Raw genomic sequence first — 25,858 nt, 5'->3', positions numbered from 1 at the left:
GGGGTCACTTTATCCCATTTCAATCTCCTACCCTGATCCTTTAAAGAAAGGTCTGTGGCTCTTAAAATGTTTATGTCTTTAAAAACCAGTGACCCCCCGGGACAGCCTCAACTATCACGGGGTTATGGTCACTGAAGACGGAGCCTTCTACCCTATAGTCTAAAACCAGAGACAAAATCAAAGAGGAGAAAAATATGTAATCAATGACAGTTCCTGAATTTTTTCCTTTAAATGTAAAAGTCCTCTGCCCGTCCATGCAGCAGCCCGATTCAGAGAGGTTTGAGGAGGCCAAAAGGCTCTCCAAAGCCTCACCTTGTTTGGTATGTTCGAAGTGTGCGGAAGAAGAATAAGGAGATCCCCCGACTTCTTCCACTAAACACTCCGAACTGCATGGATGTATATTAAAGTCACCCATCAGGATGACTTCGGGACTATCATGTGACACTCTGATTTTATCCAAAACCTCACCTAGATATTCTAGATGCTGATTTGGACTAACACTATCTGGTGAGTTATAAGAAAGGTATGTGGCTCCTAAACTTTTTATGTCTTTAAAAACCAGTGACCCCCCCGGGACAGCCTCAACTATCACGGGGTTATGGTCACTGAAGACGGAGTCTTCTACCCTATAGTCTAAAACCAGATACAAAATCAAAGAGGATAAAAATATGTAATCAATGACAGTTCCTGAATTTTTTCCTTTAAATGTAAAAGTCCTCTGCCCGTCCATGCAGCAGCCCGATTCAGAGAGGTTTGAGGAGGCCAAAAGGTTCTCCAAAGCCTCACCTTGTTTGGTATGTTCGAAGTGTGCGGAAGAAGAATAAGGAGATCCCCCGACTTCTTCCACTAAACACTCCGAACTGCATGGATGTATATTAAAGTCACCCATCAGGATGACTTCGGGACTATCATGTGACACTCTGATTTTATCCAAAACCTCACCTAGAGATTCTAGATGCTGATTTGGACTAACACTATCTAGTGAGTTATAAAAATTGATAAGTAACAAGGCGGTAGAATTTGCTACCGCCAGTTCAATGACTAGGCAATTTTGGGAACCTGATTCTAACTGACTCACAGATCCGTTAAAATTCAGGGAAACTAAAAGTGCAAGGCCCCCCTTCGGTCTGCCCGCCAAGCTGGGTGTAGCTGGGATATAAAAATGGGCATAACCATCCAGAAAGGAACTGTTCGTTGTGTCCCAAGTTTCTTGAAGTGCTATAATGTCATGGGATACAACATAACCAGCCCATATCTCATCCTGACTTTTGGATCTGATACCCGCAATATTCCAGCTTAGAATTTTGCATGTAGTCTTCGTGCGTGGTTTGTGCGCAGTTGTGTCATTTGTGCGGCGTGTATTATCTAGTCATTCAGAATCCTGTATATGACACAGGGGGGAAAAACGATTAGACAAGGCCAGTCCCCCACTATGAGTATTATCAGAAACTTGAGGGAGTGTGAGGAGCGAGTGAAGATGTTGTGGATGATTAACAGGGCCCAAAGAAGACATAGGGGACCTGGTGAAATAATGTGGTCTCAAGGTGGTAGTATCTCTGTTGGAATAGGAGCCTGAGTCAGGAGGGCGTAATTTCCGAATGCCCTGGGGAGGATAAAAGAAGCCGAGTAGTAGCGGTCTTATACAGTTGGAATTAAACAAATCAGACCCATCCCAAAATAACTTTTCGGCATCGTCTCTCCCGCGGAAATTCACAACAATGCAGTCCCCTTTAATTGACCTTGGGCCCTGTCCCACCCACCCCACTCTTCTGGCCATGATAATGGAAGATGATATGTCACCCCTCCCGGAGGAATAATGTCTACACCAATCCCTTGATTTACTTAGGAGGTCCTCCGTAGATTCACTCATGTTAAGTTCAAGAGGCGGGACCCCCGTTAAGACTGCCACAAAAGGCGCTGCGGCTGGCGGGAGGTGTAACCTATGACTGCAGGGTTTAGGATGCATTACTGGGTTCTAGGGCATAATCAATTTAGGGAAATGTGCTCCAGAGGAAATCGGGCGAGCCTCCACCTCATTTGTTTCGTTACCCAGATTTTGAGCCACAGACTGTAGTATATGGGGCATATGAGGTTGCAAACTACCTGGAGGCATATGTGACTCCAGACAAACCATAGGCCCAGAACCTGCGTTACTGACAGAGTTTTTAGTATTTGCCGATTGCAAAACATTACTGCGATAGTCCTTAATAAAAGAGTCAATTTTTTCACATCTAGAAAGAAGGCCAGCAACGCAAATGTTCATAGAGTCTAAAATATCTTTGACAATGCCCCCCATCAAAGGTTCAATGCGTGATTCAAACAATTTTTCCATCTTGTCTCCCAGATTTGTACCGGTGACATAATCCTGTTCTCCCTGCATGTGCTTGACTTTACGCACACATTTCTTAGCTTTTACTCTAGATGAGGAAGTCACACTCCCCGGCCTGACTCCCATTACTAGGGACAGGGAAGAACTGGGGGCATTGACCACAGTAGAGTTCTCTACGGGATTAGGACATTCACCCTCTGTGGGCCCAGATAAGGATGTAGTAGAGGGTGTTGGATCCACGATTTCGGACACCCTTTCAAGTTCGAGCACTTTTTCGGCATAGGCAATTTTTAAGTCAATCGCCCCCACAGCGGAAGTCAGATAGGAGATGATCGTATCAGTCTTATGTGGAATTTTGGGATTTTTGGCTCCATCCCCCTCAGGACCCAGCTTTTTGCGCTTACCCATAGTTGCAGCTTAGGGGGGTGGCCCAGCCCGGCCTCCTCTGGCCCCTGACGGCCTCAGACGGCCCGCCCTCTGCCCGGGCTCAGCCCGGCGCCGCCCGCGCGCGTCCCGCGACACGGAGGGAGCCGCTGCTTTTGAAGCGCCTCCGGGCGCGCTGTTGGGCGGAAGGAAGCCGGACGGCTATGGCAAAGGCTCACGGGAGCTGTAGTCTCCCCCAACTGCGGCCAGCGATGTTGTTTGGCGGCGGGGGAGACGCACAGCGTTTGCACCCCATCCACAGTCCGCTGCTCTGAGCCCTGGTGAGTCCTGTTGGCTGGTGTGCTTTAAAGAAATGCCCCTGTGGTCAACCCCCGTTGTGCATGCCAGTGCACTAGGGGGACAGTTATAGTTGCATTGATAAGCACAATGTTTGAATTTTCAATGGTGTTTCAAATGAAAATGATATCCATAACTTCACCCTTAATATTTTTTTCAGGGCATTTCGTTGCTTCTTTTAAACATATGTCAATATCTTGTGAGCAAAAGAAACTATATCCTATGGGCCATATTTAGACCATACATGGGGGTGCAAAAGCAACACAGTTCTTATGATGTGATTTTTCAAGCCACGCAAGGCCACCTTGAGTGTCTCTGAGTGGCTTGGTAAATTCAGAGTATAGTAACGCAGCGCAAATCACTGCATTTCATTACCCTACCCCTGGGGGGCATTCTATGGGGGGTGCGTGGGTGTTCCCATGCACAACCCATGGATTTTGACAGATTCACAGATTTACCATAAATGGTAGACCTTGGAATGCGCCAAAACTGCTATGCCTCCTCGCTTGAGGCCTAACAAGGAGAAATATGTTTATTTCTCCTAGGTTTTTCCTCTTTCTATGTGTGCTGTAGTTTGCAGCACACATAGAAAGAGGAAAATGCCTCAGGGGTCCCTTCCAGCACAACAACAATCCTGCTAACAATGCAGGCACCCTTGCTCCATGGTGCAAGAGTGCCCGCTTTAGGGCTAGGAAGCACATTGTGTGTGAGCACTGGGAAGAGGCAGGAATGCGGCATACAATGTTAACTACGGCGCATTCCTGCTCTTTCCCTATCACGCAATGCAGCAAGGTGACATGATTATAAAAATGGCACTCTGTTTTTTCATGATATACTACATTCAACTCCCATATTTTTATATTTCACTGTTCCCAAACCTCTGTGGAGCAAAACTCATTGCTTACAACCTTTGTGCGGTGCGGCCACAAGGCCCGGGCAGTGCACCAGTCAACACCCACTGAAAACGGCCTTTGGCCATGTGCAATACCAGTTGATCACTAGACCTGGCCTACAGAGAGACCGTAAAGGCAACACAGCATGCGTTAGTCTTGTACTGCTTATATCCTTCAACCACATCCAGAGTACACCTAACCATTGATGAGCATGTGGCTAGCACCTTAAGCCATGTTCCAGTATGCCACATTTGCGCAGATCTGTCAAAGGGTATAATAGTAATTACCTCTTTTGATCTCCCCTTAAACTTCTCCCGCCCTCCCACCTGCATGAACCCTGAGACCACTTCACTCGACCTAACATGCAATTACCTACCAAGCTACATGCATAATCATCAGACAGCATAAAAGTTATTAGCAAATTAAAACTGTGAAACGCCATCTATTGACATATAGGCATGAAAAAAGCCCCAGTTCACTAAACAACCACATGTCTGCCCAATTTCATGCAGCATTGTCAAATAACACCGAAGTTAGAAGCAAATAAAAAATTCCATTCCAATGGAAACTGTTTTTAGCACAATATTGTCATATTTAAAAATGGTGGCCCAAATTTTCGAATTGACCTAAACTTGCAAATTTGTATAAACGTGCAATTTCAGTTTGATTTCATAAATTTAGCATGTTGAAAAACTGCTTTTTTTGTCATAACATTTGGCTTTTGCCACACATCTAGGACATTTCCTCTCTTTATCTTTACTCCAGGAGTGCTCATCATACCATTCCAATATTTTTTTCCCTGGGTTAAATGTATAAGTAAATATTTGTACATTTCCACTCCTCTGTATTTGATGTCTCATAAAAATGGAGATTAGTGCTTGCAATATGTGATCTGGGCCGGATCGCAAAATATATTTGAATGTTGCTATTTTTGTCCTTGGTGGTAAGAAAAGGCAGTTCTTGGTGCAATCACCCTTTTATCACCGTATTTTGAAAACAGGTTTCTGAATGGTGCTTCTTTGTAACTGTTAGAAATGGGATCTCTGGTTGGCTAAGGCTTGCGCCAAAGCCAGGCAGAGACTACCACTCTTGTCAGGGCAACGGAGTTACACGCCAAAGATAACCCCTGCTCACCCCCTTGGTAGCTTGACACGAGCAGTCAGGCTTATCCCGGAGGCAATGTGTAAAGCGTTTTCGCAACACGCACACAGCAACAACATACTAGGCACACCACAAAAGGAACTCCACACAAGCTGATATCAAAAATTGCCTTTGTATTATCATAAAACACATTAGAATAGTAATCACACAATATACACTGTGCCAACTGGCACTGGGCAATATTTACAGGGGATTATATACACGACAGGGCTACTTGGACCACTGTCAGGACCATCACTTAGTAAAGATAGTAAATGTAGACATATAATAAACCTAGAACGCCACCAGTAATTACTGGCAAACACTGTACTCAGCATCATCCTGTAACATAAACCATATTATGCACAGTATCACATTAGGCGTGAAATATATCCTGCGCCAACCTCATAAGCCTAAACATATTAGACCATAATCCCCTGAGCATAACTCACGTTTAGGAAATAATCTCACTAGCATAAACCACAGAAGGCAATAACTTAAACACAAACATAATATGCAAAACCTCATAATCATAAAGCCTCATTTAGAGGCATAAAACAGGGTGCGTAAATTATAGCATATATATCACATTTCCTAGCACCACATAAATCACATTAGCACATAACCTCCTAATAAAAACCATCGTAGAGGCATAAATCACATTAGGGCCTGGTGCCCTACAAACCTAACAGTACCCCTGGCCAACTGGCCTTCTCAAAGGGGCTCAAAATGCCCTATGTCCAAAATGCCAGGGCGGCTGCCAATGCAGCAGAGTTCGAAAGTGCACAATTGCGCATACCTAAACGTGGCAGCTGCCCACTTCTTGCTGGGCAGCTGTGAATAAATATAAAGGCCGGGCACTCACTGTGCCTTCTGAACAAATGTGCGCAAGTGTTGCAGCTGCCCGCGCTGGTGCGGCGTAGCTGGGAATTAAACAAAATGAAGGGGCCCTGGCACATCTATGCCCTCGGGGCCTCACTGGGGCTCTCTATATACTCTTGCCCCATCTCCTCCATGGGGACCTGAACTTCCACCTCGAGAGCATCAATGACTCCAACTCTTCCACCCTGATCGGCAACCTCGACAACCTCGGACTCAGACAACTCGTCACAACACCCACCCACTCCGCCGGCCACACACTTGACCCCATCTTCTCAGCAAGCTCCCATGTCTTCTTCAACCGCACCACTGAACTCACTGGACCGACCACCGCTACATCCACTTCTCCTTCGGAAACCCACCACGCACCACCGCACCCAGCAGATGCCTCACCGCCACTGGAGCAAAGTCACCGAAGACCAGCTAACCACCACCCTCGCCCAGAGCCCACCCGCAGACCCCACCGACCCCGACGCCGCAGCCCGTAACCTCAGACAGTGGATCAACAACTGCACCAACACCCTCGCCCCACTCAAGAAGCCCTCCAACACCCACACCAGCAAGAAAGCCAGCTGGTTCCCCAAAGACCTCCAGGCCTCCAAGCGAACCTGACGAAAACTAAAAAAAAAACTGGATCTGTGAACGAACACAGCCCACAAGAACGCCACCCGCAGACACTACCACCTCATCAGATCCGCCAAAAGGACCTCCTACAAGGACCGCCTAAACAACAATGCACACAATAGCAAAGAGCTCTTCAACATCGTGAAGGAACTCTCCAACCCCAGCTCCAACACCAACAACATCCCACCTTCACAAGACCTGTGCGACTCGCTGGCCACCTTCTTCCATCGCAAGATCACATACATCCACGACAGCTTCGACACCGTCACCAGCCCGGAAACCGCTGAGACCCCCGCTCCCACGACCACCACCCACACCAACCACCTGCTCTCCTGGACCAACATCAACGACATCATCAAGATCATGAACACCGTCCACTCCGGATCCCCGGAAGACCCCTGCCCACACCACACCTTCAATAAAGGCAGCAGCACCATCACACCCCATCTCCGGAAAACCATCAACATCTCCTTTGAGACAGCGACCTTCCCGGAGAGCTGGAAGCACGCAGAGATCAATGCCTTACTCAAGAAACCCAAGGCGGACCCCAAGGACCTCAAGAACTTCCGACCCATCTCCCTGCTCCCGTTCCCAGCGAAGGTCGTCGAAAAGGCCGTCAACAAACAACTGACCAGCTTCCTCGAGGAGAACAGCATCCTGGACCCGTCCTAGTCCAGGTTCCGCAGCAACCACAGCACCGAAACTGCCCTCATCGCCGCCACCAATGACATCAGGACCCTGCTTGACATCAGGACCCTACTTGACAATGGAGAAACCCCGGCCCTCATCCTCCTGGACCTGTCAGCTGCCTTTGACACGGTCTGCCACCGCACACTACGAACACACCTCTACGATGCCAGAATCCAAGAGAAGGCCCTGGACCACCTCCTTCCTCTCTGGCAGAACACAGAGCACCCGCCTCCCCCCCTTCCGCTCCAAAGCCACCGGGATCATCTGTGGCGTACTCCAGGGCTCATCCCTCAGCCCAACGTTGTTCAACGTCTACATGGCACCGCTCACCCACGTCGCACGACCTCAACATCATCTCCTACGCCGACGACACCCAGCTGATCCTCTCCCTCACCAAAGACCCCCACACCGCCAAAACCAACTTCCACGAAGGAGGTCGCCGACTGGATGAGAAACAGTTGACTGAAGATGAACTCGGATAAGATGAAGGTCCTCATCCTCGAATCCACCCTTTCCATGACGAAGCAGGTCAATGCCGTCTCCTCCTCCTGCTTCAACACCCTCTGCATGCTTCGCAGGATCTTCAAGTGGATCCCCACCGAAACAAGGACGGTCACCCAGGCCCTCGTCAGCAGTAGACTGGACTATGGAAGCGCAGTCTACGCAGGAGCCCCGGCCAAACTCCTGAAACGTGTCCAATGCATCCAGAACGCCTCCGCACGCCTGATCCTCGACATTCCCCTTGCTGCAGCCACATCATACCCCACCTGAGAGACTTGCACTGGCTCCCTATCAACAAGAGGATAACCTTCAAATGCCTCACCCACGCACACAAGGTACTCCACAACTCCGGACCAGAGTACCTCAACAGCCGACTCAGCCTCTTCACCAACACCCTCACCCGCCAGCTCCGCTCCGCAGACCGCGCCCTCGCCACCGTCCCCTGCATCTGAAGAGTGACCGCTGGCGGCAGATCATTCTCCCACCTCGCCGCCAAGACATGGAACACCCTCCCCATCCGCACGAGTGCCGAGAAATGCCCCCAAGATACAACTGCCCGTGATTGCGGTGCAGTTGTAAAGAACAAACAAGGACTGGCACTCCTAAGGGGCCCGCATGCCTCCCCAGTCACCGGAGTTCCTTTGGCTACTCCTCTGGTCCCGGGCAGTATGCACAGGAGAGCCCCCCTCCTCGGGGGATCTCTCGCTTTGTCTGGACTCCGCTCTTCTGCTTCACAGGCAGACAACTGTTGTTCCCTCGGCATGGCTAGGACGACGCGGGGCTCTCTCTGCTTATGAGAGCCCCGCCGGGAATCTGGCCACCCTGTTGCGGCACGCGGGGGCTCTCTCTTCACCATGGGAGCCCCGTAGGGGATATTGTACAGGCGCTGCCTGTTCCGTCCGCTTCTCTTCGCGGCATCCATGAAGGCGGGATGGGCTCCCGCCGGACTTCCTGCCTCTGGCCCACCACGAGGACCCGCCCACAACCAGGCAAGTATGCCTGTCTTCCGAGTCGTGCTGATAGCGGCCCGGAGAGAATTTCAAAAGCGGCTCGGGCCGCGGCGGTGATCTCCTTTCGGCCGGGTCGATGCGGGGTGGGCACCCGCTCAGTAAATAAAAGAATAAGCGGGGTGGGAACCCGCCACTCTCCTCCATCAAAAGAAGCGGGGTGGGCACCCGCCTAAAATAAAAGTATAAGTGGGGTGGGCACCCACAATTCCGGCACCACGGGGGGCATCCCTACAATGGGGATTCCCTCTACACAGACGGCAGCTCAGCGCTGCGGAGCACACACGCTCCTCTTCTTGGGCAATGCTGGAGTCCCCCTCTCTCGGGCACCAGCAATAAAAGTATAGCGCTCACGAGGTGCAAGAATCACAAAAAGTCCTGCATTCAAAAAGAAGGGATCCAAGCAAGAGTTCCTCCCGGTTCAGGGGGCATAGCTGGGCCCAGGGAGGCCAGCACACAGGGCCCTGCAGCAGGGAGGTAAGCCCCCATGGCGGTTTCTCCTGGGCCCCAGCAGTCAGCCTCCAAGTTAGGAACAGCACAGCATGAGGGAAGAGAACCACATCATGGGGTCACAGCCCCTATATTTATATCCAGAATTCCTTTGTCTGTTAGTGCAGGGCATGGGGGAACCAGATGCAAGTTGTTCAGGGGAGATTTGGAGCACCTTGTTTTGGAAGCTCCTCTTCCCTTTGTCAGGTGGGGGCTCGTCATCAGACACACCACATGGGGGGCGGAGCCAGCATTAACTAGAGCAGGCACCATCTTATTCAGAGTCAGGGGATTACCCCTCCCACTACTCTCAGCCCAGGTGTCCCATTCAGCCCAGCGCTGACTCACCCTGCCCCTCCTGGAGCCACTCTCGCCTCTCAGCTCCTGTCACTCACATGCAATTCACATCAGGCAGGCAGACACATAGCACACAGAAATGCCAACTTCTAAAAGTGGCATTTCTAAAATAACCACAATAAATCTGCGCACACCATTGCGCAGCATTTATTCACACAATTTCTTACATACCAGACTTGACCACACTGCTCCTCTCATAACAGGAATTACCACTGACACACACTGATCAGGGAATCCCCAATGCATTCCTATGGGAGGGCAGGCCAACCTTACAAATGTAACACAGAGAGTGCACGCACTTTACACTGGACCACAGTGCTAAAGTGCCCAGAGGCCTAAAACCACCAATACCATGTCAGAGAAAAGGCAAAAAGTTTAGGGGTGAACCTGCCAAAAAGGTCCAACAGTGACAAGAAAAGCTGCATATATTTGTTGTGTGACATTATGTTGTAGAAGGGCTGTGTCATGTTATTTTTGTCCTGCATTATTGCAATGTGATACTGCTGCATCGTACTATGGTTGTGTTGCATTCTGTTTTGTTGTGTTGTGCTTTCCTATATTTTATTTCTGTCACTTCTTTGCTTTGCACATGTTATTATGTTATGTTATGTTGTTTACTTTAAATATGTCAACAAATTGCTACATTTCCAGCCACATGCATAATACGCTTTTTAAAAAGTTCCAGTGTTGGCAAAAGAGTACTGCTTCAGCTATTTAAGTCATGAGTCAGCCCAAAACTGTTTCAGAGACCTAGGTTAAAGTGGCATTTCCAGTGCCCACTTTATGGCATACAGCCCTTAGTGTTTTGATCAGGTGCAGTTCATGTACAATAATGAAATTCTTACCATAATTGGCATTTATAATCTCCCAAGGCTCCTGTCACCCATATTCTTTCCAAGATTAGCTGTCATTGTCCAGAATGTCCCTTATTTTTCCTGTAATCCACTCCCAATTTTAAATTAGTTTTACTTGCTCTTGTGTAAAAAGTACTAGAAAAATACATTCCATGAGATTGTTAGTCAAAGCAATAACAAAAGACATTAGAGGCTAGTCACAAACTGCACTTTGAAGCATATTTAATACTACTACACTAGTAGTACCTGCTACAAAAGGCTATACACAAACCTACGTGCCGATACCTCTGTCATGTCTCCGCCCTCATAGATATACGATTTTGTAGTAAATGTGGGAGAAATCTAAGGGAGCGGCTGGTAAATGTGAAATACTTACTGCTAAATGGGAGGGGTTCAGGGAAGGGTCAGGGGGGCTTAGGGAGGAGTAAAGGAAGAGCTTGGGTAGCAACATGCAAATACACCCACCCACAAAAGAGTAAGCCCATTACTGTTTACAAACTGCCCCTCTAGAGTTATTACAGCCAAAAAGAACCCAAAACAGTTATGAATGTACTCCAGCTCAGCCTTAGAGTAAGTCCAGTACCACACATGGCTATTCCCAAGTAATGCAACACACTCCCATAGAAAATAAAGGAGGCAGGGACTTAAAAGAGAGCCCCTTAGGAAATACATTATTTTGATTAGTGTGCATGTGTATGTTTTTTAAGTGTTAAAATTTACACTCAATATATTATTTTTTTAAATAAATTAATATTTACATTTAAACTTGTATTTAATTTTTTTAAATGACTTCAAATGAATAAAATAGAAAATTGATAGGTAGTGAGGGTGGGATTTATAAAAAATATTCTAAACAATAAGAATTATATATTAAATTAATATTTTTAATTTACTTATATTTCATTGGACATAAATGCTGTTCTAGCAGTATCCACTCCTGGTATGAGACGATGTACATATGTAAGGCTGCGCAAGTAGTAAGTTTACGCATAGAAATCATGAATGGCAAAGTGAAAAGTTACCACATAGTACCTTTACATGTAAGTAAATCAACATGGGTAAAAAAACCTTTGTGAATCGGGTCCACTTCACGTTTTATTGATATAAGTTTAATTTAGACATTTTAGTGTCAATTCGCAAAAGCATTAATAAGCATGGGAAATAGTACTACAGGAGTACTATTTTATGTATGCTTACAGGCCTTTGTGAATCACCCTGAAACATCAGCTCCCTTTGAGTAAAAATAGAAAGAAGAAGCAGTCTTTTCTATTTTTACTAAATTGATATGAATATCCCCATGTTATTCTCCATTTTAGATGTTATGACTTTTGATGATAATTTACGAGAGCATGTAAGAGTACATAGAAGAGTTCTACTGGAAATACGATTTTACATACTTTTGTGACTAAGACCCTGTGGCTTTTTTTTTTAAATACTATTTTACATACTTTTGTGACTAGGACCCTTTGCCCTTTTTTTTCTTTTATCGCTGCCACTCAGGCCTCAGCATGAGTGATTTACAGATGTATGTATTTCTTTCCCTAGTAATCCCTAATGACAACTTTCCAAATCAATACAAAATCAAAAGCCTTGAAGCTGGTCTTACATATCGTGCATGGATGACTGCGACAACGGGAAAAGGAGAGAGTCCTAAAGGAAACGACCAACTGTTCTTCATTAATATCGAAAGTAAGATATTATGTTCTTCATTATCATACATTTTGATGATCTGAGTTGTGGACCTATCAGAACACAACAATTTTATATGTGAAAATAAAAAGGTTGAGGCAGATTTATTGGCCTAAGTTGTTAATAAGTTTCCAAACTCAAAGTCTGCCCACTCCTTATATCCTGCGATGTAAGCAACTTGTTCCTCAGTCAATATGGTTGTAAGTGATAGAATAAGGACATAAAAGGCATTGGCAGGAGATAATGCATTAGCTATTTATGTCCCACAACAAAAAAGGTCGCAGGTACTTGCAGCACAGACCAGAATTTGAGGACATAAAAAAATGTTCAATAGGGTATTCTGCTGAGTAATATTACAAGAGCATTATGGTCTTGGGAAATCAGCTTGGGCTTTTAAAGGCAGGTGGATGTTGTTGTAAGTTCCATAAATTGACATGTGGAAGATTATGGGGTAGCGATTTATAGCGCAACCAGTGTGTTGCCCATGTGGGGAAGACCGCATGAACTCCAAAATACGTGGTACCAGGAATTACCACACATATTAGAGTTCTACTTGGAAATTCTTAATCAGGCTCTTACTGATAGGATTCCTAGTAACCACAGGCTCATGAAAATCACAAAACAAATTTTCTGTGTAATACCTCAATTTCCTAATGATATGAATTGCTATTGGATCACTACCAATAACACAGTATATAAGAAATCCCATCAGACATCAAATGCTGGCAAGATGGGTCTCTCAGTTAATGCTCACCGCTAGCATATGGTGCGATCTGCAGGCCACAAGCATGAATCCTTGCTAGGCCATCTAGGCCTTCTATGCTTCAGAGGTTGTGAAAACGAGTGCCATTACTTTTATAAATTGCACTTAAAGAACTTAGAAATAAAACAACAAGCTATTATTTAATGCTTCATTTGAAAATGTTATTTTTACAGCATACCAGCATGCTAGGCAACACCACTTAAGATCGGTAAAGGATGTTTTCATTTAATTGAAGAATGAATACTAATTTAACTGAAATGTGGCATTTGTGTGGCCAAATGTCTGTATGTTTACCATCATTAATTGAAGATGGACTCCTATTGATCCTAACAAGCCAAAAATAGAAATTTGAATATAATCAATACATTTTGGGTAAATGCACGTGGTGCACTGCTGAAAGAATCTACTCCCACCTATACCAGTTGCCAACTAGCATGATAATTGATATTGCCTTACATACTATAGGAGGCAACTTCCATTTAAAATGTTACTTTCATACTTTCAAATGTATTTCATTTTACTTGTTACTTCTTTCTCTTTAGATTATAAATTATTTATTAATACTTCAAAGATCACAGCAATACATAAACAAAAGTTGCCGACATACTCAACATCGGAGAGGCAAGATGGCGGAAATGGGCTGACTGCTAGCACACACGCCGAAGCCCACCTATCAGTTTGACAGCACAACGGCAGAGGAAAAATGCTGTAGGTGCTAATATGGAGTAATTGGCTTTCAAAGTAAAATTACACTCATCCAACTTACCTACATCAATGATTCTGACTTTTAAACTAACTAAATATCTCATTGAGACACAACGATTCCAGTTACCTGTGGCTGGCTGGCTGGCTGGCAGTAAGCCACCTTTTACTGCCTCTCTTTTCTGGGATACAGAGCCCCACACATTCCAGTCAAAAGAAATCCCACTGTGAATTTCCCCTCACTAGAGCTATAGCTAAACGTGGCTCAACTGATGACACCCACACAAGAAGTAAGGCTACTGGCAGGGCTATGGAATGCTATCCTGGCCTGAACCTAACTAATAATCCACAGCAGAAGAGGTCTAAAGCTGCACATACAGTCAAGGAGGCAGCAAAGGAGACTCATGAGATGGCAGAGGAGCCCTTAGGCTTTACTATTTCCCCAGTGACACCTTAGTATTTAATCAGCGTGGTCCATTTGAAAATTGGTTATTTTTACAGCTTACCACCATGCTAGATAACATCACTCAAGATTGGTACAAAAATATTTTCTGTTACCAGAAAATGTATGAGGGAGCCCCGGACAGCAGAGGGCACCCATGAAGAGACTTTGAAGTCTTTGTCTTCAGCTCAAAGGGGCTACATCAGGTGTTCCAGTTGCTGCTTGCCCCATCCCATCTCTCCAACCCTACGACTTGTGAAAAAACTGATAAGATGCAATTGTGGGACAGACAAGTCCTCACTGTGACTTTTGTGGGAGATCACTCTAGCAGATCGAAATAAGCTTGGCCTTGCCTGCTGAAGTGAACAGTTGCAGGGACCTATATTACATATAAGGTACACATTTTTTTTTGCTAAATTTCTGCTAAGGCTCAAGATCTGCAAAAGTCAAGGCATCCCAATGATATATCAACTATTATCTAGGAAAGGGACTCATTCTCAAGGCAAGCACACAGGACATTACAAAGGAAAAATCAGTTTCCTGTTTCAAATATATGTATTTCTTCTTTTCTACTTTTTATTTTTAAAAGCAATCCACTAGACATTGCTTTATTAGGACTTCGTGTGCACTATGTTGAGTTATTTAACATTAATTTAAATCCTTCAGTTTCTTTAATTCATTATTTTGGCTGTACTTTTTTAAACTATGCTGTTGATGTTCATTTCCTGATACAACAAAGTTGTAGTAACTCTGACTGTTCCTCTAAACTTTGGGAATGTCTTGCTTCACTCGCATGTTTGATGCAAGTAAAACTGTGGTGTTGGTGCTAGGGAATCACCCTTAGATATGGAATTCCATTTGGTAGTCACTGATTCTTGGCCCATCCCCAGTCACTTCTACAATGCCTAAAAAGCTGTTGTTGTTACTTTCAAAACTGAACTTACCTTCTGCCTGCATGTCAGCAAAATTGATGGTACATGTTGCTCCCTTTTGAAGAGCGTAATATTCTTCTTTGGCTGTTAGTTAAAGGGAGAAGGTTGGTGATCCGTGCATCTATGTAATCCTGATTGGATTATACAATTTTTTACAACATAAAACATAAATATAAACATTTTGCTTTAGGTGGGAATTTTCTTTTATGATTGATGTTTAAAAAATTTAATTCTACTTAATATATTTTAAATGAATAAAAGTCTTAATTCAAAAGTAGTGTTTTATCATTTGTATTATTTTGTTCTATGTTTAAAATAAATATATACCATGAATTTACATAATTATTATTTAACGTAAATTTAAAAACAAAGTTTGGTCAACCTTTTAAAATGTTCCTGTACTTTACCATACATGGGTCTTGTGACGGAGATCTCTGCCTATGTATGGAAAATGATTAATAGTAACTTTACGCTCACAAATTTGGCTTCAACCTTTGGTTTCAGGGGGTAGAGCTATGTAAGTCTATGTTTTGGAACAAATGAGCATTGCAAAATGGTGACCAGTCAAAAGTGAGATTTTTTTAATACAGAGAATTGTATTGTTTCTACTTGTAGGCCATATGGTTGTAAATGTGCTCTTTTCCAACTGATGATAAAACAGAATTATTTATAACATATTCAATGGGATCTCGATTTATAAGATTGAGACAAAGAATAATTTTAAAGCCATAATAATGTATATGATATATTATTAGTAATACATAAATCATTCAATTATTTTTATGGATGGCTGTCTTTCATGGTCTTTAACTGTTCCTAAATGGAGCATGTGGGATCTCAACAGTGCTTAATTTGAGCCTGTGATTTCCGGTGCTCGGCACCGCCCCTTAATTAGTTTTCAGTGCTTTACACCCGCACTTTATTGTCAACACCGTACTTATGAAAGAACAACAGTTGGTTATGACTACAGTATACATTACAAATATCTAATTCCTGCTTTCCCAGCCATTCCTTTAGCTCTGGGGACCTAGAACAATCTGAACTGTCGCATTTACAGGCGAAGAAGATGGTTAGTAGTTGTTTTGGTACTGTCATTGGCAGTGATGACATGGGCAATGGGTGGTGCAAGCTGCAGTAGTCTGCTGGTCAGGGCCCTGGCACTTATTATTTTACAAATTACGCACTTGAACTCAACCATATGAGCCACAGTAAACATCTGAAACGGATCTGTGTATTGAACGTCTTGCCTTTGATTCTATAGGTGCATCTGATGATTCCCTGGGCATTACAGCAGCTGTCACTCTCACTTTGGCTGTTGCTCTTCTTTGTCTTTGCATGTTCCAAGCTGGGAGAAACAGGTGAGTAAAATGCCTTGAAAGAGAATCTTCTTGAAAGTTTATTCCATGCCACATCAGTATGAACAAAAATAATATCACCACTGTATATTAAAGGCCTTCAGACAGCACATGTTTCACAAATAATTAGAACTATTTTAAGATTTAGGAATTTGGTAAGGTGCAAACGTATCTGTGACCCTGCCTGCACATATTCGAGTAGAACTTAACCTAGAACATTTTTATTGCAGAAGGAGCATCTCTAACACAAAGTGTTGTAAGTAGGGTTGTATTTCTATGTCAAAATAGAGACTACAAGAACATCATGCTACCATACTTCGTGGCTAGAGTTTCGAGCCTTGACAATAGATATAAGCATAGTTAATTTAAGTAAATGCGTAAGTTCCAATATGTACTTCTCTTCCTGGTTGTGTGGCCACTAAAATTTGGTGGAATTATTTTTTTGAAGTATTTGTTAAGTTGAAACACCCTACATAGGGCCTGATTATGATGTGTATGTAAAATTGGGGCAAAATATTGCACCCATTCACTAATGATACCGTGAAGTAAATATCGTGTGATTATGAGTTTTTACCATACCTTGTAATAGATATTTAACGGGTGTGGGAATCAGTAAATGTGCTAAATATCGCACAACAATCATTATTAAAACTCTGGGTTAGAGCCTGCTAACGACTCCTTTCTGGAAGAGCAAGAAACTCCAACCGCTCCCTTCAGAGCAACAGCTGGGGACACAAGGACCTTATAGAAGAATTTCAAGGAAGGGGTGACCTTCACCTTGGATTGAACGACCTTCTTCCCTCTGCCTCTACTCTTACCAGCCGTAGTGGTGGTAGATGTTGTTTTCTCAGCTTCCCCTCCTAGGCCCTACTTAAATGATTCTGGAGAGTTACTACGCCCTTTCGTCGTGATATTTTTTATCAGTCCCAGTTTGGAAAGGAGGCAAAGCTTCCAGTCCTGGAAGAGGTGTTATAAGACCCCCCCAGTGTGAAGAGTATATCTGCACACTTTCCCACTTGAAACAGAGGGTCTATTCTGCGTGGTCTTACTCCTCTCCATATGCTGGAAGACGAGCCCCCCAGTCTTTCTGTAGTTTCCTTTGCAGAGCCCCTAAAAAGAAGTGTTGAAAAAATCACCTCAGTTCTATTAAGGTAGGGGTATATGGGCCCAACTTGAACTAAAGAACTCCCTTGTAACACCCCCCCATCTTAATGGACAGGTCTTACCACAGTTTACCGGAGGGCTTATCCTCCCAGCGCATCCCTGGGGCAAAAGCAAATTCCTGCAAAAATCTGGTTCATAGAAAATGTCCTGGCAGGTGCTGACTCATCCACTGATGGCCCGGAAGAGAGGGATCGTTACCCGGCAGCATCACGGCTCCCAGGTCTCTCCCTCCCAGCAGGGAATTCGCTGCCACGCCGGGGCGAAAGCACAGACGCTGCCCGACTCCAAAACCATGGAGGGGAAGCGCATCTGCCTCCCTGCGCTGCCCCACAACAGCAAGAGAGAAGCCGACAGATGCCAAGCTGGTAAGCAAAGGTTGAAGTGGGGGACGGGAAGGTGGGAAAGCGAGAGAGACTTTGTCAATCCATCAACATGCTGACAGAAGACCAGCGGCCGTTAAGCAGCGGCCACCATGTTCCCCCCCCGTAGAGTTCTCCCCCAGGAATCCCTACTGACCCTTCCTTGTCGGACACTCCTTGTGATGTAACTCCAATTCTAACTCCTATCTCTACATCAAATTGATTTCAGGCCCTGGAGGTAATAGAGGTAGCAGAGGCATGTGGAGATGATCCCCATATTGGGCAGGAGGAACCTTTACAACTTACACAGTCAATACCTGCTATCAGCCACTCCTCTCAGGTGACTTCAGAAACACTGGTGGACATCCTTTTGGCCTTCAAGGAGGAAATGAAGAGTAGAATTCCAATCTCTGAGCAGAACCAGGTTGCAATACAGGCCTCTTGTGCGGTTCTAGCACAGAAACTTTAGGAAGTTTTTGTGAGAACTGAGGCTATGGAGCAGGAAATCCCTTTGCTTAAACAAACTATGGACAAGACGTCTGCCCGCAGAGGTGAGCCGGTTAACTCACCAAAATAAGAAAATGAAAGAGGACCTGGAACGTCTCAAAAATCATACTCAAAGAAATAACCTCAGACTCATTAATATCCTTGAGAATGTGGAAGGCTCGGTTATTAAGGCCTTTGTGATTTCTCTGCTACAAGATACAGCCTTAAAAAACGTCAGATATTGACCTTTCTACTGAAATCCAGCGGGTGCATTGAGATCCATTTAAGAGGAACCCTGGACGACAGAAGCCAAAGAGAATCTTAATTTATTTTCTTACCTATACAGCTAAGGAGGCTATTTTGTCCTCAGCCTTGAAAGAAGTGTCATTTTCAGCAGGCTCCAATTCCTTTTTAATAAGATCAGATGTCTGTCATACTACTTCTTTAAGGCAGTGGGAGATGGGGCAAAGGATGGAGGAACTGAATAAACTAGGTGCTAAAGCCCAGTTAATGTTTCCTGCTTCTCTCCGTGCAATGTGGAATAACCATATGTATATACATCGTTGTGTGGCGGAAGCGGATATGTTTATTGAGAAATTCAGGAAGAGAGTTATTAAGTAGAGACGTCTGGGATTTGAGAGGGGCGAGGTGGGAGGAGTGAAGAGAGGCCTGATGTATTGAGTTTATTTTTCTTTCGCCGACAATGAAGGCCGCTAGGCTTTATGCCTATGTTGGTAGGGATGGTTCCCCAGAGGTGGGATGGTCGGGTTACTGGGGGTGAGTGGGCGGGAGGTTAAGGGGGAGGGCAAGAGGTGGGGTGCAGTGGGTAAAAAAAACCATTGTTTTCCCTCTATCATCTCAGATTTGTAACTATATCACTATGCCAGCCCATGGCAAGTTTTGCTTTTGATATGTTAGATGTGAGGGTCTAATTAGTTAAAAATCTTAACTTGGAATGTCAACGGGCTCATGTGCAAACACAGGCAGAGATTGGCAATGAAGTACTTGGAGGAGAGCAGTGCCCGTGTCTATTTGATCCAGGAGACCCATTTAGACACCCTACAAGGAAAAACTGTAAAAGTGTTGTTGGATAGACCACTTTCTAGTATCAGACCAGTCTGCACACTGTAGAGGGGGGTCGCTATTCTAATTAAGAGAGGAGCAGGCTATGTTACCAAAGCCTACAAATACGATAAATCTGAGAGGTGGCTGATAGCTACTTTAGATTGCAGGGGGCAGAGTTAGCTTGAGCCGTTTTTTATGGTCCTAACATTGATGATCCCTCCCATTTATCTAACTTGGAATGGAGTTTAATGGTGTTTGCAGCTCCTATCAAAATGGGGGGGATTTTAATGTTTTGTTGGACCCTGTACAGAATAGATCAAATAAAGGTCGTTGCCACAACACTCCTCGGGTTCGTTGGACGTTAAAAAATATGCTGCTAGAACTGGGTCTGTTGGATGCATGGAGATTTAAGATGGGAACTAGTCAGGGTTTACTTTTCAAAAAGCATGGTCATTTTTCTAGATTCGACTATCTCTTTGTAGACAGGACTATTGCTGAAGAAATAACATCTATAAACAGCCTTCCAGGCCACATTTCGGACCATGCGGCCTCTCCTTAGCTGGGTACTGTAGACTTCCGAGATCAAGATAGACCCTAAGGAGAGCCACTCTCGCTGATCCTGAGGTGGGGGTGATATTAAAGCAAGTATGTAGGTTGATCTTTATGGACAACCTTAGCTCTGCTCCCCTGGACTTTGTGTGGGACACGTTTAAGGCTTATCTCAGAGGGGAATTACAAAGCCTGTCTTCTTCTAAAAAAAGGGTTAAACGGTCAAGCTTAAAGGCTTTGGATGATAAAGTAGGCTCACTGGAAGGTGACCTGCTCCAAGCTAGAACGAAGTTGCGGAAGCAACTTGAAGATGCAAGGTTAGAATATAGGGTCTATTTAGATCAAAGATGCAGAGCTCAGTGGAAAGCCAGGTCTATGCAGATCTTTGAATAAGAGGAAAAAGCTGGCGCCCAATTGGCCTGGAAGGCTCGGACAGACAGGTCTAGGAATTTTATCGCAAAATTGGTCGTGAATGATAGAGGGGAAACTTTGGGGAAGCAGGAAGATATGCAGGCCTGCTTAGTGTCTCTCTTCCAGTTTCTATAGGGAAGAAATCTCCCCTAATTTGGAGTGTAATAAGGCCTGGCTCAGGAATCTGCAGCTCCCCAATTTAATAGATGTGAGCCGTAAGGCTCTTGATGCTCCAATAACTAAGGAGGAGTTTCGCCTGAGTATAACTAAAGGTAGGAAGGGTAAAGCCGCAGGCACTGATGTTCTGCCAAATGAAGTGTATAATCTTCTAACTGGAATTCCTGTTGGAATGGCAGACAGATTCGATTAAATATCTGGGAATTTGGTATCACCGGGACCCCGAGGTGGTTATCCATGCAAATTACGGAACAGCCATTAGTAACCTTGAGGAGCAGGTAGAAAGGTGGATAAAATTACCGCTCTCCATCGCAGATCGCATAGCCGTTGTTAAGATGGTTATATTGCCAAAATTTCTATACCTTTTCAATAACTTCCCAATCACACCATCATTGGCCACGTTTCGTAGATTGTCAACCGCGGTGACCCGATTTATATGGGCAGGGAAGCAAGCACCCATCGACTTATATACACTTACATTGCCATATTCGGAAGGTGGCTTTAAAGTTCCAGACTTCTTGCTCTATTACCTGTGTGCTCAAGCGCAATATGCGCACTACTGGTATCATCCGATTCGATATTTACCGCACATGGCAGTTGAGGATGGTGACGCATCTCCAATACCGCTACACAATATATTCCCACACTCATGCGCCCATGTGAGTAGGCATGAGTTAAACACGATTCGCACTACAAATATAGCCTGGCAGAAAATGGGCAAATTGGCAAATAGACTGCCACTGTATGCGCCAGTACTACCACTGCAGTACCACCCAGAATTATCTGTAATGCAAGACAAGGTGGGAATGGAACAACTCCAATGGGTGGGAATAGATACAGTGGGAGATCTCTACATTAACGGCACATTTATAGACGCTACTGATCTCACTTATATCAGCAATCAAACGCTGCTTTTCAAATTTACATATCATAGATTCCGGGGAGCCGTCAAAAAACGATGCCCTTCATTTCCACAAGAGCCCCCCACACTACAGGCACTGAAAATGTTAATCACAAATCCTCATAGTATACATCTTGTCACGAAATTATATGTACTGCTTCTGGCAGACAGTGGTGGACGAGCGTCGAAAGCATTAGACAGATGGAATACACAATTAGACACGCTACTTACAGAGAAGGAATGGCATACTAGCTGCTCTCTGATTGAAATGCTAACCCCAAATGGTAACTTGCGCATCATACATTATAGATATCTGCATCAAATTTACTATACGCCTTTCAAGTTACACAAATGTGGGCTCCAACCCGATGCACGCTGTCAAAGATCTGGTATTGATAATGCTGACTTTCTTCACTTGGCGTGGCAATGTCTCCATATTAGAATATACTGGGAAAATGTAACAACAATGTTGAGTGAAATGCTAGAGATGCCGATAGACTGTACGATTCGGATATGTCTACTTGTATAGTGCCCAATTTGCGATCTCTTAAAACGTAAATTTTGTATGATAGCATTGCTACTAGCAAAAAGGAGGGTGTCAATGTACTGGGGAGGCAGACGACATCCCAGCGTTAAACAATGGCTTCAAGATCCAGCATACTGTAGACAACTTACAGACCTATGAGGAGGAACTTCCTTCTAGATCTCAACCTAGGGACTTCTGGATAACATTGACAGACTATCTTCAAACTCATCAATGTGTAGCTGCATCACCTGGGGAATTCACTGTTATGAATTGACTTGAATACACTGCGAAACTCTGAAATGTATTGTAATGATCATCATGATTCCATGTTTTATGCCCGGTTTGTTTTATCTTTTTGTAAGATGTATATGAATACAATAAAGGGGGGGAAAAAGTGTTTAATCTTCTAACTGAGGAGTTGAGGTCATTCTTGGAAGCTCTGTTTAATTCTGTATATAGGCATGGTGGTCAGGTCCCTAGATCCGGAAAAGAGGCCTCTATAGTCCTTATTTTAAAACCCTCTAAGCGGAACTGGTGCACTCCCCCCAGCATATTACAAGTTCCGCCACTGCCAGCCATTTCATGGCGGGAGGCCCACCATGAAAAGGCTGGCGGTGGAGGAACAAAGGGGGCCCTACAGGGTCCACATTTCCCACCCAGATGGGGATACATTCAGGGGGCCCCCTGTCTGTATTCCCCCAAAGTTCCAGCACAGCATGGATGTCACCGTCCATGCCATGCTGGAACTTTTTTGCTGTTCTCATTGTGGTGCCTGTTTTCCAGGCACTGCCATGGGAAAGGCGAGGGACCGCCGCCATACACGAGTTCAGCTGGTAATATGGCAGGCTCTCCTTGCGCTGTTCTGGTGCAGCTGTGTCGGCGGATAGCTGGCACAACTGCACCAAAGTCGTAATATACCCTAAGTTACAAGAAGGAGCAATTTCACAAGCCAGAGAGCATAAAGTGTATTCCCCATTATAAAGATGATTCTAGACAACTAGAAATCGTGATGCAGACCTTATTTTATCATCTGGAGCCTGTACAAATATCTCAAAAGGATTGGAGGGAGAATATTGGAAGGAGCAGCACATTTTGTATACCCATTGAGGATTTTTAAAAAGTGGAATTGAAAACGACATCCATCCTTCCAGAGGATTCCTCCATTGTTCAGATAAAGCACAAACAGAAACAGGACGGATGCCAGAAGGGAACATAAATATACAGTTTCGGCGCCAGAGCTTGAAGCACTTGCTGATGATGTACTAAAGCACCATAATTAAGTTTTGGGACACCTGATGCTAAAAACACCTTCCAAAATCTGAACCAGTCTTTGGAAAGAAATTATGGACCAAGCCAACACAGTGTCATCATTTCCACACGAGGTACAGGACGTGAGAAATTATATCAGGACCTGAAGATGGGTACGTGAAATTGTGGTCCAGAAGAAGTACTACGTCATGGCAACTGGTGGGGATCCTCCAATGCGATATCCTTTAAAACTTTCGGATTAGAGGTTAGAGGCTGCGAAGAAAATACAGGTATGAAAATGTGTTTACCTAAATAATGTATGGATGTTTTAATATATGTAGGTTCTACTATATAGCAACCGTTGTGTACCCAAATTCTCGCAATGGTTGCTGATGGTTTACTATTTAGTATTTGTAGACTTGCACAAAGTAGGCTTTTTTGTTTATAGTTCAGTTCAGTTCATAATGCTTTATTCGGTTTGTTTACACAACCATATAGCAGACATAAAATATAAAACAAACAGCAATCATATAAAGAAACAATAAAAGGACGGGGAATATGGGCCAAATACATTAAATGTACACAAATCATACTAGCTAAAATGCAATCTCCTCTAACATACCAATGCATATTGGAATTGTCGATATAAATACAAGAAGAGGAGGCTCTGATAAACTCAATAAATTAGCATGTGCTAGTTGCTAAAGTGCGAGGTAATGTGCAAAATACGCTATATAAAGTGCAGTGCTCATGTCAAAACGTGTACAAATATCACTGTACTTAACAAAAATAGCAAATGCAACTGGCTAAAATACCAAGTAATTAAATAACAATAGAGTTTCTAGCGACCATACATTTTAAAATATAAGTAGCTACATAAAAACATATATCTGCACTTCCCAGAGTAAACATTAACTGCATCGCATTCCTAGAAGACCTGACATTATACTTTAAAAAGATAGGTTTTAAAAATTGTCTTCTTAAAAATTTATAAAATTTACAAAACAACATAAAATGACAACAGCTCTGTTTGGATATGTCGTCACAGGGGCATAGAGTGTTACTGTGCTGCCTAATAATAGGGAAGGACACAAGGTGGTGTACTATACCAAACCGTAAACGGGTAAGGACAAAACGGTGAGAATATCTTGAAACTTCCGTTAAATATGGCTGAAAACCTTCACTCGCATTATTTTCACAGTAAAAAACAAAAGTACTTTGTTTTGCGCAATCAGTTTCTCTAGATTTTCTTGAATGGCATAAAAAAGTCGCCTTGAGCTCTGTTTTAGAAATACTGGCAGCTTCATCCGGCATTAGGAATGGGTCCAGATTAAAAAGAAGCTTATACCAGTGATAAATATGTCTGAGCCAAGGAATGTGCAAACGATGGTCCAACCTTAGGCAGTCTCTAATTACTTTTTGGGTAAATATGGTTTCGGTTTTTGACCAAATAGATCGCCATAAGGCTAATGGCCGTAAAGCTACAAGATCTTTAATATAGTCTAGGCCCACTTCTCTGTGAATTAGCTCTGTAGAGGCAGATGCAGGGGCGCAATAGACGTCTCATAAATGAGTTTTCGTCAAGTTGAATACGATTGCCACAGAGGGCATGGTGGCCCCATACACCAGCCCCATACAAAGCGGAGGATAGACATCTAGCTTTGTAAATCAAAATCATTTCCTTAATTCTCCTATTCCCAAGCTTAGAGGCAAATCTAAATACGCCATTGTTATTCCTTGCCATTTTCAGGCGCACATTCTCGCACTCATGGTCCCATCTCCCATCACCGGAGAATGAAATACCAAGATAACATTTATTGGTGGTTTGAATTTTTGCCTCATCCAGATAAAAGGTCCTTTTTGCCCCGATCTTCCTCCCGCAAGACATAACAAATGTTTTTTCTTTGTTGATTAGCAGCTTCCTGCTATCAATAAACCGCAGGAAGCTGTCGATCAAGCGTTGGAGGCCGATTTGTGTTTGTGACAAGAGGACGGCGTCGTCCGCGTACAGCAGTATTGGGATTGGATCGCCATCCACTCGGGGGGCATCAGCTAGGACCTGTCTAAGGATTATGTCAATTTGGTTGATGAATAAAGAGAATAGCAGTGGGGCTAGCACACAGCCTTGTCTGATACCTCTAGACACTCTAAAAAAAGGTGTAGATTCCCCATTAGGCCCGAAACGTACTTTACTGGATAGCCTTTCATATAGTCTAGCCAGAAAGTGTATGATGTCTTTTGGTGCACCCATCTCCAATAATATAGGCCATAAAATTGAGTGTTCGACCAAATCAAAAGCGCTGCTGAGGTCAGCAAAACATAAAAATAGGTTCCCTTTTTTGACCGTAGTATATTTATTTATAATGAGGTCCAGGTTAAGGCACTGCTCCATTGTACCTAGTCCCCTCCTGAACCCATACTGAACTGTCGATAAAATGGTATTATCCTCTGCCCATATTTCTAGTCTGTTTAGGAGGATTCTGCTCAGAATTTTAATTGATGAGTCCAAGAGGGAGATCGGGCGATAGTTGCGTGCCTCTGACCTGGACCCTTTTTTGAATAAGGGGACGATTATAGATTGACCCCAGGTCAAGGGAAGATTGCCC

At 44.1% G+C, this 25,858-nt stretch overlaps 1 protein-coding gene across 3 annotated transcripts in view; it reads left to right on the top strand.

Annotated features, from left to right (window-relative positions):
- Window positions 1-25,858, top strand: part of IL12RB2 (interleukin 12 receptor subunit beta 2) — a 462,597-nt gene that overhangs the window by 376,269 nt on the left and 60,470 nt on the right. For all 3 annotated transcript variants that reach the window (XM_085602320.1, XM_085602321.1, XM_085602322.1), the window contains 2 exons: window positions 12,029-12,172; window positions 16,273-16,369. In XM_085602320.1, coding sequence (XP_085458446.1) covers window positions 12,029-12,172; window positions 16,273-16,369 — 241 coding nt within the window. The remainder of the gene's footprint in view (window positions 1-12,028; window positions 12,173-16,272; window positions 16,370-25,858) is intronic.

This window comes from Triturus cristatus, chromosome 4_2 (genome assembly GCF_964204655.1).
Source record: "Triturus cristatus chromosome 4_2, aTriCri1.1, whole genome shotgun sequence".
NCBI lineage: Eukaryota > Metazoa > Chordata > Amphibia > Caudata > Salamandridae > Triturus > Triturus cristatus.
Note: the sequence above shows the minus strand (reverse complement) of the source record. Positions and strands in the feature narration are given on the sequence as shown.